Source organism: Geotrypetes seraphini, chromosome 1 (assembly GCF_902459505.1).
Source record: "Geotrypetes seraphini chromosome 1, aGeoSer1.1, whole genome shotgun sequence".
NCBI lineage: Eukaryota > Metazoa > Chordata > Amphibia > Gymnophiona > Dermophiidae > Geotrypetes > Geotrypetes seraphini.
The window spans coordinates 122,748,914-122,763,595 of NC_047084.1; the positions used below are offsets into that span (position 1 = coordinate 122,748,914).

Genomic DNA, 14,682 nt, shown 5'->3' on the forward strand with positions numbered 1-14,682 from the left:
CAATAGTCGATTTTTGAAATGATCAATGAATGAATTAGTATGTTTAAAGATTTGGGACAGAGGAATTTTCAGGCCTGGAAGTGCTCATTCCCACCAGTATTTTACAGAAGGCTCTTTTATTTTGTCAGGTACAAGTAAATCTGCAACAACAGTATGGCTGGGAAACATCGTGCTACTAAGACTGCTGCCCTAGTTACAGCTTTTGCCTCTGTGCAGACAGAAGATATTATCCAAGGAGAGGGGCTGATTTCATGTGCAAAATCCCTCATGACGTGAAGAAACTGATGCTCCAAAGCTTACTGTCAAGCCAGTCTAGCTTGCGTGTTAGTTCAGCCTCCAGTGCCCAATGGGATTCATAGCAGCCACCGGAGTACAAGGAGCTCATTAGTATTCAAATGAGTACTCCATGTAATGCACAGCAAGGAACGCCCACCTTTTATCCTGCAAACTTTTATGGCAGGTCTGAGCTCTTGCTTTCCTGTCAGTGCCTGCAAAAATCCTCGAACCCCCCCAACCAAAAAAATATCCATCGTGACCCCCCAAAGACCCAACACATATCCCTAGTGGTCTGGTGACATGGCCAGGCTGGTCCCCATACCCCAACTCAATTATCCTCATCTTACCTCCCCCTATGTATGCCAAGACCTCCCCCAGACCCTTTCTGCTGGGACCCTCCTTCAGGACCCCCCTTTTGTGCTGCCCCCCCCCCCCCCCCCGAACCTCATACATTTCTTGAAGGAAGCTGTGGCAGGAGAGATGCCTACTCCCTCCTGCTCAAGGCCAGCCTCTTCAAAATGCCAGGACCCTGCCCCTGCCCAGTGCATTCTGGTATTCTGTGGGAGGGGCCTAAGTGTAGTCGGGGGTTCCCCATCCACACACCCCCTCAGAGCGTAAAACTGAAGGCCTCAAAGCAGCGGCACACATTTCTTCTGCGCTCAAATGTTGGTGCGCGATTGTCAGCGAGCCGTTGTCTTCTGCACTTTTGACAGTGTACCCAAATTTCAGGTCATTCTTCAATCTTTGCTGGGACTCCCTCCTGTTACCCCACCTCCAGGGACATCTATCCTATTGTAGATTTTGGTATCATCTCGAGGAACGCAGAGAGAGGGGTGACATGATCGAGACATTCAAGTATCTCACGGGCCGCATCGAGGTGGAAGAAGATATCTTCTTTTTCAAGGGTCCCGCGGCAACAAGGGGGCATCCGTGGAAAATCAGGGGCGGGAAACTGCACGGGGACACCAGGAAATTCTTTTTCACTGAAAGGGTGGTTGATCGCTGGAATAGTCTTCCACTTCAGGTTATTGAGGCCAGCAGCGTGCCTGATTTTAAGGCCAAATGGGATAGACACGTGGGATCTATTCACAGAGAAAGGTAGGGGAGGGTCATTGGGGTGGGCAGACTAGATGGGCCGTGGCCCTTATCTGCCGTCTATTTCTATGTTTCTATCTGCAGAGATGTCCATAGTATATGTTACTTAGAGCATTGTGTATACAGTGCCTTGCATTATACACTATTTTCATGTTGATTTTTTGGCGTGGCAAAGTGTTATAATAGAAGCAAAGTGCCAAAACGGACCAAACACGGCAGATCTGCACGGAACTACACTTTTGCACCCAGTTATAGAAAAACACTTAATTTAATTAAGCATTTATATACCACTTATAGCATGTGGTTTACATTCAGGTATTCAAGCATTTTCCCCTTAAGCGTTTTTACTTAAGTGTTCCTGTGCAGATTTGAAAAGGGAGCGTAACGACAGGAGGGACAGGGGCGTTCCCCCGAAATGTGCGCAGTGTTATAGAATTAGGGAGATCTTGGCTGATTTGCCCAAAGTTGAGCATGGATTCCAGGACTTTGCGCCCTTTAGAGAACACCATTTAGCACGAATTCATGTGCCATATAGAAACATAGAAACAGACGGCAGATAAGGGCCCACGGCCCATCTAGTCTGCCCACCTTAATGTCCCTCCCCTACCTTTGCCCATGTGCCGATCCCATTTGGCCTTAAAATCAGGCACGCTGCTGGCCTCAATCACCTGTAGTGGAAGACTATTCCAGCGATCAACCACTCTTTCAGTGAAAAATAATTTCCTGGTGTCACCTCGTAGTTTCCCGCCCCTGATTTCAAAATGGAAACACAGAGGAGGCAAAGCCAAGATGTAAATGTTACGCTTTATTGGTTTACTAATAATCTCCACACCTACAATCTGAAAACCAAAAAAAAACCCCCCAAGTCAAAGTCTGTAGGGATGATGTAGAAGCGAATAATCAATCTATTGCACTTTCAGGCTTCTGTCAATTGCTTTTCGCACATGGCACGAGAGTCTAATGAAAAAATAACACACATCTTTATTTATAGTATATACAAGTAAGTGCTAGGAAGAGCTCTTGCTAAATGCTGGCGACGCCTTCCATCGTGGGATCTCAGGATTACCCACCTCCTATCAGCTTCCGATGCTCAGTGTGAGCAGACCACATGGGACGAGCGATTGCTTCCAGATCCCCTCGCAGGGGCTGCTTATACCACCGAAATGTTGTCCATGGTGCAGCCACACTTTTCCACAATCATGTTTGGAAACTCGGCCACTTCGATTTCAGTGTAGTCTCCTTTCTTCACCAGGTACATCATAGGTAGGGGAGCACTTTCCACTGCGGTGCAGGTCCTCTCCCCATAGCCATAATGGCGTAGTGAGTTTTTGGGTTGCTTACAGCTCCCCACGCAGCGGAAGGCTTGGTATCCGGCGGGCTCGATAATCCAGTACTGAGTCCAGGTCAGCTCCCGAAAATTGATGAAATATTCCTGCCGGCAGCAGATGTTGTCTTGCTGGGCTGCTTTCTCCTCACAATCTCCACGAGCACTGCAGAAAGATAAGAGGTCCATGAAATGCCTGGGAATGGGAGAGGGAAAGGCTCAAAACCACAGGTGAGTTTCAGATCCCAGCAGGTCTGACTGCAGCAGTGTTAAGTAAAGTACCCCCTCTGAATCTGCGATTTCAGTACCCGCGGATTCAGTTATTCATGATTTTTTTAAAAAAGAAATGCTGCATCCCGGACCTTCCCCAGACATTACCTCGAGACTACAACAGTAACACACAGCAGCCATTTTGATGACAGCTCTGCACGGGGAAGGAGCGTAGGACGATCAATCCTGCCCCACATTGCCGCTAGACCACCAGGTAAGGTCTGGGTAAGGTCCGGGACGCAGGACAGAGGCAAGAGTGGGTCAGAGCTAGCCCTGAAAGTTATCTGCCAGCTCTGCCCCTAACCCCCGCAAATATTGAGAGTCTGCTATACAATTAATTCCTGCCTCCAGGAGCTTACAACATGCAATATGACACAAATTATGTATGAATCTCTCAGACCTCAGAAGCTGTCTCTGCAAATGCACTCCTGAATCATCACAAACACCATCACCTATGGATAACTGCTATGTTCCTTACAATTTAAAAATATTCTTTGCAATATGTTTTAAGGATCCACTGTGATAGGGTTACCAAGTGTTCCCGCTAAGGTGCGCTGGCCTGCGCGCGCGCACAAAATATTACATCGCAGCGCAAAGTTTCTCTTCACAGCGCACACACGCGTCGCAAAGGTAAGGGGAGGTAAGGTAAGGGGACGCATTGGGGGGATTGCACTTACCCACAATTGCCATGCTTCGGTTCCTCTTCTTCCTTCCTTCCTCCCCCCCCCCCCCGCGGGACCCTGCGGCACCATCAACTCTTACTCCCTCTAATGTCGGCCCTGCAGCTCCAGACTTCCTCGCACCTTCTCCCCTCCCCCTTTGGATCGCTATTATTTTAAATGTTATAGCCGCGGAGCTGTATCCATCAGTGGAGATGTCTAACCTCGGCCTGCCCCGGAACTCTTACTGCAACAGTGACTTCCTGTTCCTGCCTAGACGGGCGGCTGCTGCAGTAAGAGTTCCGGGGCAGGCCGAGGTTAGACATCTCCACTGATGGATACAGCTCCGCGGCTATAACATTTAAAATAATAGCGATCCAAAGGGGGAGGGGAGAAGGTGCGAGGAAGTCTGGAGCTGCAGGGCCGACATTAGAGGGAGTAAGAGTTGATGGTGCCGCAGGGTCCCGCGGGGGGGGGGGGAGGAAGGAAGGAAGAAGAGGAACCGAAGCATGGCAATTGTGGGGAAGTGCAGAGCTGCAGGGAAGAGTGTTGCGGTACCCAGCTGGAGGGAGAAGGAAGATGAGGGAGGGAATTAAAGGAGATGCCAGGGCTTGGAGCGTAGGAGGAAGGTATGCCAGTCTAAGGGAAAAGGAAGGGGGAGATGTGAGAGCATGGAGGGGGAACGAAAGATGGAAGAAAAGGAAAGGAGAGAGATGCCAGAGAATCAGGGAAGGGGAGATACCAGACTATGAGGAGAGGTGTGGGAGAGGGAAGGCGAGGAGAGAGATGCCAGACCAATGGGGTGAAAGGAGAGATGGAAGGGGGAGGCATACAGTTTCTGGAAGGGGCATAGAAGGAGAGAAGATGCCATATAGGGGAAGAGAGACGGCAGACAGTGAATGGAAGGAAGAGAGTTACAAGAAGATGAGGAAAAGAGAAACCACAGAAGACAAAGGTAGAAAAAAATTTCTATTTATTTATTGCTTTAGGAGACATGTGTCACTGTTTCTGTGAAGCATTGTATGCAGAGTCCAGCTTCTTGCTGGTTCAATTTAACCTTTGTCTATGTATTTTTATTTTATCCCCCCTTTTACAAAACTGTGAAGCGTTTTTAGCACCAGCCTTGGTGGTAGCAGCTCTGATGCTCAGAATTTTATGAGCATCAGAGCTGTTACCTCCGTAGCTAAAATCCACACTACAGTTTTGTAAAAGAGGGAGGGGTTAGTTTGTGATTACATATTCCTTACTAGGCGAAGGTGTTTTCTGTGTTCTGTGTGTTCGAAAGACATGGTTTTCTGTTAGGATTGACGGTGTAGGATTGATCTGTGCTGGTCTGGCTTGTTTAGTTTTACAATGGGTGTATTGATGTACTGCTCACTGCAATATGTAAGATGCTGCCTTTTCCTAGGTACTCATGTGTGACGTGTGGTTTGTTACTAAAAATCATGTTTTTCTTACAGATGGGGGGGGGTGCCAAAAAATGATGGGCCCCGGATGTTACATATGCTAGGTACGCCACTGTATGTAAAGATACCAGAAAGCTGGCGTAGCAAAAACTTCTAAGTTTTGAGTATTTAACCCTCCCACAATCTCACGGGCACTCGTTTCAAGTTTATTGAGATTTTGATTTAAACGCAATATCAAATATTTTCAATGCGTATAACAAAAATAAATTTGGGGAAATAAATAAAACCATTTGAACCAGTGTTCCCGCTAAGCTGCGCTGGCGTGCGCTGGCGCACAAAATATTACATCGCAGCGCACACGTTTCTCGTCACAGCGCACGATCGGAAGAGGCGTACGGCAGATGGCAGGGCGGCGAGAGGAGAATCGGGCGAGTTGGCTCATAACTTGCTGGCGCCCGATATTTTTGGCTCACGGTGAAAAAAGTTTGCTCACAACACCCGCCCGCTTAGAGGGAACACTGGTTACCATAAGACAGCAGAAAAAGAAAGACAGATTGAGACATCTGGCTTTTACTTTCACTGAAAGCAATGGAAGTGAGAAGGACAGACTGAGACATCCGGCTTTTACTTTCACTGAAAGCAATGGAAATAAGAAGGGCAGACTGAGACATCCGGCTTTTACTTTCACTGAAAGCAATGGAAGTAAGAAGGACAGATTGAGACATCCGGCTTTTACTTCAACTGAAAGCAATGGAAGTAAGAAGGGCAGACTGAGACATCCGGCTTTTACTTTCACTGAAAGCAATGGAAATAAGAAGGGCAGACTGAGACATCCGGCTTTTACTTTCACTGAAAGCAATGGAAATAAGAAGGGCAGACTGAGACATCCGGCTTTTACTTTCACTGAAAGCAATGGAAGTAAGAAGGACAGACTGAGACATCCGGCTTTTACTTCAACTGAAAGCAATGGAAGTAAGAAGGGCAGACTGAGACATCCGGCTTTTACTTTCACTGAAAGCAATGGAAATAAGAAGGGCAGACTGAGACATCCGGCTTTTACTTTCACTGAAAGCAATGGAAATAAGAAGGGCAGACTGAGACATCCGGCTTTTACTTTCACTGAAAGCAATGGAAGTAAGAAGGACAGACTGAGACATCCGGCTTTTACTTCAACTGAAAGCAATGGAAGTAAGAAGGGCAGACTGAGACATCCGGCTTTTACTTTCACTGAAAGCAATGGAAATAAGAAGGGCAGACTGAGACATCCGGCTTTTACTTTCACTGAAAGCAATGGAAGTGAGAAGGACAGACTGAGACATCCGACTTTTACTTTCACTGAAAGCAATGGAAGTGAGAAGGACAGACTGAGACATCCGGCTTTTACTTTCACTGAAAGCAATGGAAGTGAGAAGGACAGACTGAGACATCCGGCTTTTACTTTCACTGAAAGCAATGGAAATAAGAAGGGCAGACTGAGACATCCGGCTTTTACTTTCACTGAAAGCAATGGAAGTAAGAAGGGCAGACTGAGACATCCGGCTTTTACTTTCACTGAAAGCAATGGAAATAAGAAGGGCAGACTGAGACATCCGGCTTTTACTTTCACTGAAAGCAATGGAAGTAAGAAGGACAGATTGAGACATCCGGCTTTTACTTCAACTGAAAGCAATGGAAGTAAGAAGGGCAGACTGAGACATCCGGCTTTTACTTTCACTGAAAGCAATGGAAATAAGAAGGGCAGACTGAGACATCCGGCTTTTACTTTCACTGAAAGCAATGGAAGTGAGAAGGACAGACTGAGACATCCGGCTTTTACTTTCACTGAAAGCAATGGAAGTGAGAAGGACAGACTGAGACATCCGGCTTTTACTTTCACTGAAAGCAATGGAAATAAAAAGGGCAGACTGAGACATCCGGCTTTTACTTTCACTGAAAGCAATGGAAGTAAGAAGGGCAGACTGAGACATCCGGCTTTTACTTTCACTGAAAGCAATGGAAATAAGAAGGGCAGACTGAGACATCCGGCTTTTACTTTCACTGAAAGCAATGGAAGTAAGAAGGGCAGACTGAGACATCCGGCTTTTACTTTCACTGAAAGCAATGGAAGTAAGAAGGGCAGACTGAGACATCCGGCTTTTACTTTCACTGAAAGCAATGGAAGTAAGAAGGGCAGACTGAGACATCCGGCTTTTACTTTCACTGAAAGCAATGGAAGTGAGAAGGACAGACTGAGACATCCGGCTTTTACTTTCACTGAAAGCAATGGAAGTGAGAAGGACAGACTGAGACATCCGGCTTTTACTTTCACTGAAAGCAATGGAAGTGAGAAGGACAGACTGAGACATCCGGCTTTTACTTTCACTGAAAGCAATGGAAATAAGAAGGGCAGACTGAGACATCCGGCTTTTACTTTCACTGAAAGCAATGGAAGTAAGAAGGACAGATTGAGACATCCGGCTTTTACTTCAACTGAAAGCAATGGAAGTAAGAAGGACAGACTGAGACATCCGGCTTTTACTTTCACTGAAAGCAATGGAAATAAGAAGGACAGATTGAGACATCCGGCTTTTACTTCAACTGAAAGCAATGGAAGTAAGAAGGACAGACTGAGACATCCGGCTTTTACTTTCACTGAAAGCAATGGAAATAAGAAGGACAGACTGAGACATCTGGCTTTTACTTTCACTGAAAGCAATGGAAGTAAGAAGGACAGACTGAGACATCTGGCTTTTACTTTCACTGAAAGCAATGGCAGTAAGAAGGACAGACTGAGACATCGGCTTTTACTTTCACTGAAAGCAATGGCAGTAACAAGGACAGACTGAGACATCCGGCTTTTACTTTCACTGAAAGCAATGGCAGTAACAAGGACAGACTGAGACATCCGGCTTTTACTTTCACTGAAAGCAATGGCAGTAACAAGGACAGACTGAGACATCCGGCTTTTACTTTCACTGAAAGCAATGGCAGTAACAAGGACAGACTGAGACATCCGGCTTTTACTTTCACTGAAAGCAATGGAAGTAAGAAGGACAGACTGAGACATCGGCTTTTACTTCAACTGAAAGCAATGGAAGTAAGAAGGACAGACTGAGACATCCGGCTTTTACTTTCACTGAAAGCAATGGAAATGAGAAGGACAGACTGAGACATCCGGCTTTTACTTTCACTGAAAGCAATGGCAGTAACAAGGACAGACTGAGACATCCGGCTTTTACTTTCACTGAAAGCAATGGCAGTAACAAGGACAGACTGAGACATCCGGCTTTTACTTTCACTGAAAGCAATGGCAGTAAGAAGGACAGACTGAGACATCCGGCTTTTACTTTCACTGAAAGCAATGGCAGTAAGAAGGACAGACTGAGACATCCGGCTTTTACTTTCACTGAAAGCAATGGCAGTAAGAAGGACAGACTGAGACATCCGGCTTTTACTTCAACTGAAGGCAATGGAAGCTGGAGCTGGAAAAATAATACTAACCAGCAGCAGCCGTATTGAGACAGTTCCTCTGAAAATCAGGACAGAGTGCAGGGTGCTCAATAGTTCTGAGGTGACCCCTGGAGTTACCTGTTAGCAGTGATATTTGGTCTGCTAACTGGATGGCTGTCAGATAGGCAGTGCCAGCCACTATCTGCAAGGGGACGCTGAAAAGTTCTCAGTCAACCAACAAAGTGGGGGTGGTCTCCATCGAGGGCTATACACTTAGTTCAGTGATTTTCTATTTTTTTCATTCCATCGGAAAACTATGGAATGAAAAAGTGGAAAACTGCTGGACTAAGTGTATATCCCTTGATGGAGACTCCTCCCACTTTGTTGGTTGATTGAGAACTTTTCAGCCGGCCCACGTAGGTATCAATGCTGAATATCCAATCTTTTTTCAGCCATGGAAGGCAACATTTAACAAAAATGCTGATCACCCCTAGTGAACCTTATGCTAACTCTACAAATGGAAAAAAAGACCCCCAGAAGAAAGAGATTTTGGAAACATTTTCTGGGGTAAGGAGGCCATTATATTCGGTGCTGGATGGAATTTCAGCCTCACTCACTCATTTATAATGCTACAGAACTCAGAGAACAGTTAAGCTCTGGAACGCGTTGCCAGAGGTTGTGGTAAGAGCGGATAGTGTAGCTGGTTTTAAGAAAGGTTTGGACAAGTTCCTGGAGGAAAAGTCCATAGTCTGTTATTGAGAAAGATATGGGGGAAGCCACTGCTTGCCCTGGATCGGTAGCATGGAATGTTGCTACTCTTTGGGGTTCCAGACTCTTTGGGATTCCGGGCTCTTGCTGTTCTTTAGGATTCTGAATGGAATGTTGCTACTCCTTGGGTTTTGGCCAGGTACTAGTGACCAGGATTGGGTTACTGGACTTGATGGACCATTGGTCAGACCTAGTAAGGCTATTGTTATGTTGTTAAAAGTAAGGGATGTACGGTAGTTATCAATAACATTAAATGTTCTAACATAAAACAGACTAATTGACCACTAACTGGTGCTTTTTAGTACAGGTCCCTTTTTATGCAACGAGACCTAACAGTAGGTCACATTGATAACTTCCCCCCCTTAATTAAGGAAGAAAGAATGTCAAAATCCCTGCTCTCTGTAATAAAAGTGAGCCAAGTCTAGGACAATGAAGCCATTGTGACATCACTGATGAGGCTGACTCTTATTGGTGGAATGAGGCATTATGACGTCACAATCTCAGCTCTGGTTATCAGAGGCTGAAACGTTTCATGTTATTTATTTGTTCAGTTTTCTATCCTGTTCTCCCAGGGGTGAATTATTGTCTATTTTAATAGTTTTCTATATAAAGTGCTAGTTTGACGTGATGTGAATGATTTTTTTCCTATGTCACTGTATATATAATTTGAGTTACTCATATTGGACTCAAATTCTTCACTCTATGGAGGAAATTATCAACACAGACCACATTTCATGCAATGAGGCTTAGTTACTATTAAATAACATGTTATTAACAACCCCCTCCCCTAAAACACATCAGACAGAACAGTAGGGTTGGGCATGTGTTTGCTATATTCAGGTCCTCTGCACGCTTTCTGAATTTAGTCATGTGACCCTAGGCTTTAACATGTCTATTAAACTTTGAACGTGTGAAACAAATTGAAAAAAACAGCATTTAGACAAACCCATAGCTGGACTGCAAACGGGGACACTTACCTGTGTGTCTCCAAGTTGAGGGTGTAGAGCACCAGTTCGGGCTTCCCCAGGGTTTTATCCAAAGGGTCCTGGGACGTGAATCGCACGGACTTTGCCATGTCAGAAGCGTAGCTGCCGTGTCTCTCCCCTTCGATCCTGACCTCCAAGTGCAGGGCAGATTGGTGCGTGTTCTTCAGCCATGAATGCACGGCCTGGGTCACGTCAAAGCTCTTCCACCCGGATTCCATAATCGGAACCAACCTGCAGAAAAACGGAGAGGAATCCCTCAGTACCCCTGTTCTGCCAGTCTGCTACGAACACAAAGCAAAGCGGCTGCTTTGCCAACATACAGACAGACACTCCTTAAAAAAAAAAAAAAAATATCTTAAAACAGCTGTTGGACTGGAATGGGGAAAAAAGGCAAAGAAAATCCACTTAGTGTATTTACTGGGTTAATCTAATTAAAGAAGCAAAAGTGAAGATCACACCGTCTGTAGGCTAAATTAATACATGCGAAACCCAATTTTGTCTGGTTGTCTAGGTCAGGAGGGGAAATGCACAGTTAGCTGCTATATTAAATTGAATTAAAGTGTTTAAAGGGTGGCTGAGGACAGTCTTTTGGACCTGCTGCCATGTGTGTCCAAACATGGACTGGGCAGCCTAGATGGGCCATTTGGCCTTTATCTGCCGTCCTGTTTCTCAGAGAGAAGCTTCTCCCTATGCCAACAAGCTCTGATTTTGCAAAACTGCAGCCCCAGCATTTGAGGTGCTTTTGAAGGTCAGAAAAATCACTTCTCCACACCCACAGTCCAAACAGTTAAAACATTCAGTCTGGCCTAGTTAGGGTGGCCAGATTTACGTCAGTAAAAACAGGACCCCTTCTCCGTCCCATTACACCCCAGCTCTGCCCTCAGCCCCACCCATCGCTGACTGTTCGGATGCGACACGATGCGTGACATCACCGCGTGGCATCCACGCATTGACAAAGTCTGGACTCCCGGACATGTTCTCAAAAGGGGAAATCCGGACCTCTGGTAACCCTAGGCCTAGCGGTTAGAGCTACAGCCTCAGCACCCTGAGGTTGTGGGTTCAAATCCCACACTGCTCCTTGTGACCCTGGGTAAGTCACTTAATCACCCCATTGCTGCAGGTACATTAGATGAACTGTGAGCTCACCAGGACAGACAGAGAAAAATGCTTGAGTGCCTGATTTGTAAACCATTCTGAGCTCCTTTGGGAAAACAGGCTATAAAATCAAATAAATAAATTGAGACTCCACGAATATTTCCCAGACCTGGAAAACCTAACATAAAATCCCAGTTTAACAAATAAAGAGAACCGAATAATCACAGTGAAGTTCTGATGCATACTCAGACTAGGGAACCCTGTGCAAATTAAGCAACCTTTCCAAACAGCGGGTGAGGGGAGAGAGGTGAAGCAGGGTCATTTTCTAAAAGAAAGAGCTAGGCTGCTGCTGGAAAGGCCAAGGTGAACCTATACTTTTAGGAATTAATTGTTATGAGAATATTATGGATTATACTTCTGTATACTTGTACATTTGTTTGATTCCTTCAATAAAATGTTACAAACTAATTAGCTGCTTCGTGTGTGCGATTAAAAAACTAATCCCAGAAAAGTACCCGGCTACAGATGTGGCAGCCCCTGGGGACGCTGATTGGCAGAAGTGGGTTCCAGCCCCATCCCTGCCCCCGTACCTGGAGTCGATCAGGGATGTCTTGTTAGCTCCGTCCCCCAGGACTTCCACCCAGTAAATGCTGACCCGGGCGTTGTTGACCAGTCTCTGGTGCCTCCTGTCGGGCAGGCTCAGGCGGTGGGGGGGCTTCTTGAAGAGCTTCAGCTCGGCCATGGTCACCTCACTGTTCTCGGGGATCCTGCCCTCCATGTCAAAGTAGAGCTTCTGGCAGCTGGAATCTGAGTACAGCACCTCCCCCGAAATGTCTGCACAAGAAAGATGAGGGGGGGGGGCAAAGGGGAGCTGTGAATGTCACTCCCAGGGATCCCCACAGCCATCCACCCCAGAACCCGCTAAACATCCTGCAAATATCTGTCTGTCTGTCCATCTATCACAATCTGAGCCTTCAGCATCTCTAAATACTTCCCCTTCCACCAAACACTATCGATCTGTAAAAGTCTCACCCGCATTGCCCAGGATCCCTCGCAGGATGCCCACCAGGCTGGGCACTGCCCTCCTGCTCCTCCGCCGTTGCAGCTGAAGCAGGCTGGTGTACTTGCTCCTCAGGTGCCGGGGGATGATCAGATTCTCCAGGTCTTGCTTCTGGAAGGGGGGCACCTCGGGGAGCCCCAGCTTCTTCAGCAGGGCATCTCGCACCTCCTCGGGGGTAAATCCAAGCACCGGGGCCGGGCAGAAGGTGCAGAGCAGGCAGCAGAAGCTCAGCAGCACCCCGGTCCTCATCGTGCAGCCAGATGTGCCTCCCAGACCCCTTCACCTTGGCCTCTTATAGCCACTGCCCTCCCCTTCCAGGGACATGAAAGGTCACGCCCCCTCCCCCACCGGGACTTGAACAAGCCCGATGACCCTTTGCAGAGCAGGACTTTCATTTCTCCCTCTCCACTTGTCAAAGAGCAAATAAGCCTTCATCTTTCATTGAAGTTAAAGTGCAAAGCTTTGCAATCTGGCAATTTGCATCTTTTGGACTCTTCCCTTGTCCAGACTGTCTTGTTTGCAAGACCCGATGTTGGCTGAACCACAGACCTCACTCTGATGCCCTTTCCAGTAGCCCCTGGGGCTTCTGGGCTGTGGATTGGGAAGCAGATTTATGGGATCTGGTAGTGAAATAAATGTAATGAGCAAACAGGCAAGTGAAAATGTGGATTGCAGACGTTTTCACAGGGGGCTGCTTATCTCTCCCAATTGCAGCATTTCTCAGTCCCTCTTTGTCATGCAAACAAGAAGAGCCAGGCCCTTCTCTGGTTGTGGATTGGAAGCACATGGGGGGGCCTTTAGCTTGCCAGACGGGGAGTGACAGTTTCACTACAAGTCCTGAACGTTTGATCTTCTTTTTCACACGACTTTAGCTGCTTTTACTTATTCTAAATTTGACACTGCATGACATCCGGGTTTCAGTAGAAGTAAAACCCGGATGTGTCAATCCATCCTCCTTTTTCTGGAGCCATATGGGAACCCTACAAGTACCACTTAGGTCAATTACAGAGCTGATAAGAAGCTCTACCACCCAGATTGGTCTTTTCAAAGATTCTTTTTCTTTTGGGTTATTCTACTATTATTTCTAAAGTGCTACCAGATGCACACAAGAGACGGTCCCTGCTTCAAAGAGCTTACGACCTAATTGTGACTATCATATCTCCCCTCTCCTGCCTTTCTTTAAGTCTGTCCTTATATGCTTTACGATGATGATCACTAGCCATTTTAGTAGCTGCCCACTAGACCAGTGTATCGCAAACTGGGTGCCATAGCAGATTCCAGGTATGCTCTGACGAGACGCTGGTAAGGAGGAGAGGCACTGGCGCTGGCTGATTCTAGGAGGTGCCTCTTGCAACGAGTCAGCTGGCACTGCTGACTCTCCTCCCCTCCTCCAGGATCTCCCCCAGAGTGACAGCTTCAGGGTCGCGGCCAGAGGGCATCCGTGCATGCGATGTGATGATGTCACGCATGTGTGTGATGTCATCACATCGACGTCCGCACACTTCCAGGTGCCTTCCAGCTGAGGCACTGGGTTTAATGTGCCACCTGCCAAAATGTTTGCGGGACACTGCTCTACACCAAGCATTGTCAGTCCAATTCAGTCCTCGGGCCACAACCAGGTGGTCAAATTTTCAGGCTACCCACAATGAATATGCATGGAATACATTTGCATACACTGGAGGAAGGGCAAGCAAATGATCTCATGCACAGTCATTGCGGATGTCCTGAAAACCTGACTGGTTTGGTCTTGCTATGAACCGATGCTGGCTCAATTGATGCTGCTAGGTTTCCCTCTGAACATATCAAGTGCGACTTAATGGTCTGGGAGAGGTGAAGCAGTCAGGTACGCAGGTGATGTTCTTGTCATAGGCCAAGCCAGAGAACCATGACCGGGCTATAATCTGTTCAGGAAAGACAGGGTAGGAAGAAAAGGAGGAGGAGTAGCGTTATATGTTAAAGAACATATTAAAGCCACACCATGGCAGGATCTGGAGGGCAAGGAAGAGGCGCTGTGGATCAATTAGGAAAGAGGGAATGGTGCGATATACAGGCCTCCTTCACAGACGGAAGAAGTAGATAGAGATTGAATAGTAGACATTCAGAATATATCTAAAAAAGAGGAAGTCTTGCTAATTGGTGATTTTAATATGCTGGATGTTGATTGGGGTTTCCCTATTGCGGGGTCTTGTGGCCTTGGGCAAGTCACAAAGGGCTAGATTCACTAATCTGCCCAGGTTGAGCTACAGACAGGCAGGGAGGGAGGGAGGTGGGCTGGGCCCGGTCAGGTGACATCAGTGTGCAAGGTGGGGGGGGG

At 46.8% G+C, this 14,682-nt stretch overlaps 1 protein-coding gene across 1 annotated transcript in view; it reads right to left on the bottom strand.

Annotated features, from left to right (window-relative positions):
* Window positions 1-2,255: 2,255 nt before the first annotated feature.
* LOC117352674 (left-right determination factor 2-like) overlaps window positions 2,256-14,682 on the bottom strand; it is a 50,659-nt gene continuing 38,232 nt past the window's right edge. The window contains exons 3-5 of the mRNA XM_033929253.1: window positions 11,899-12,142; window positions 10,205-10,444; window positions 2,256-2,861 (exon numbers count right to left, since the gene is read on the bottom strand). Coding sequence (XP_033785144.1) covers window positions 2,522-2,861; window positions 10,205-10,444; window positions 11,899-12,142 — 824 coding nt within the window. The 3' untranslated portion in view covers window positions 2,256-2,521. The remainder of the gene's footprint in view (window positions 2,862-10,204; window positions 10,445-11,898; window positions 12,143-14,682) is intronic.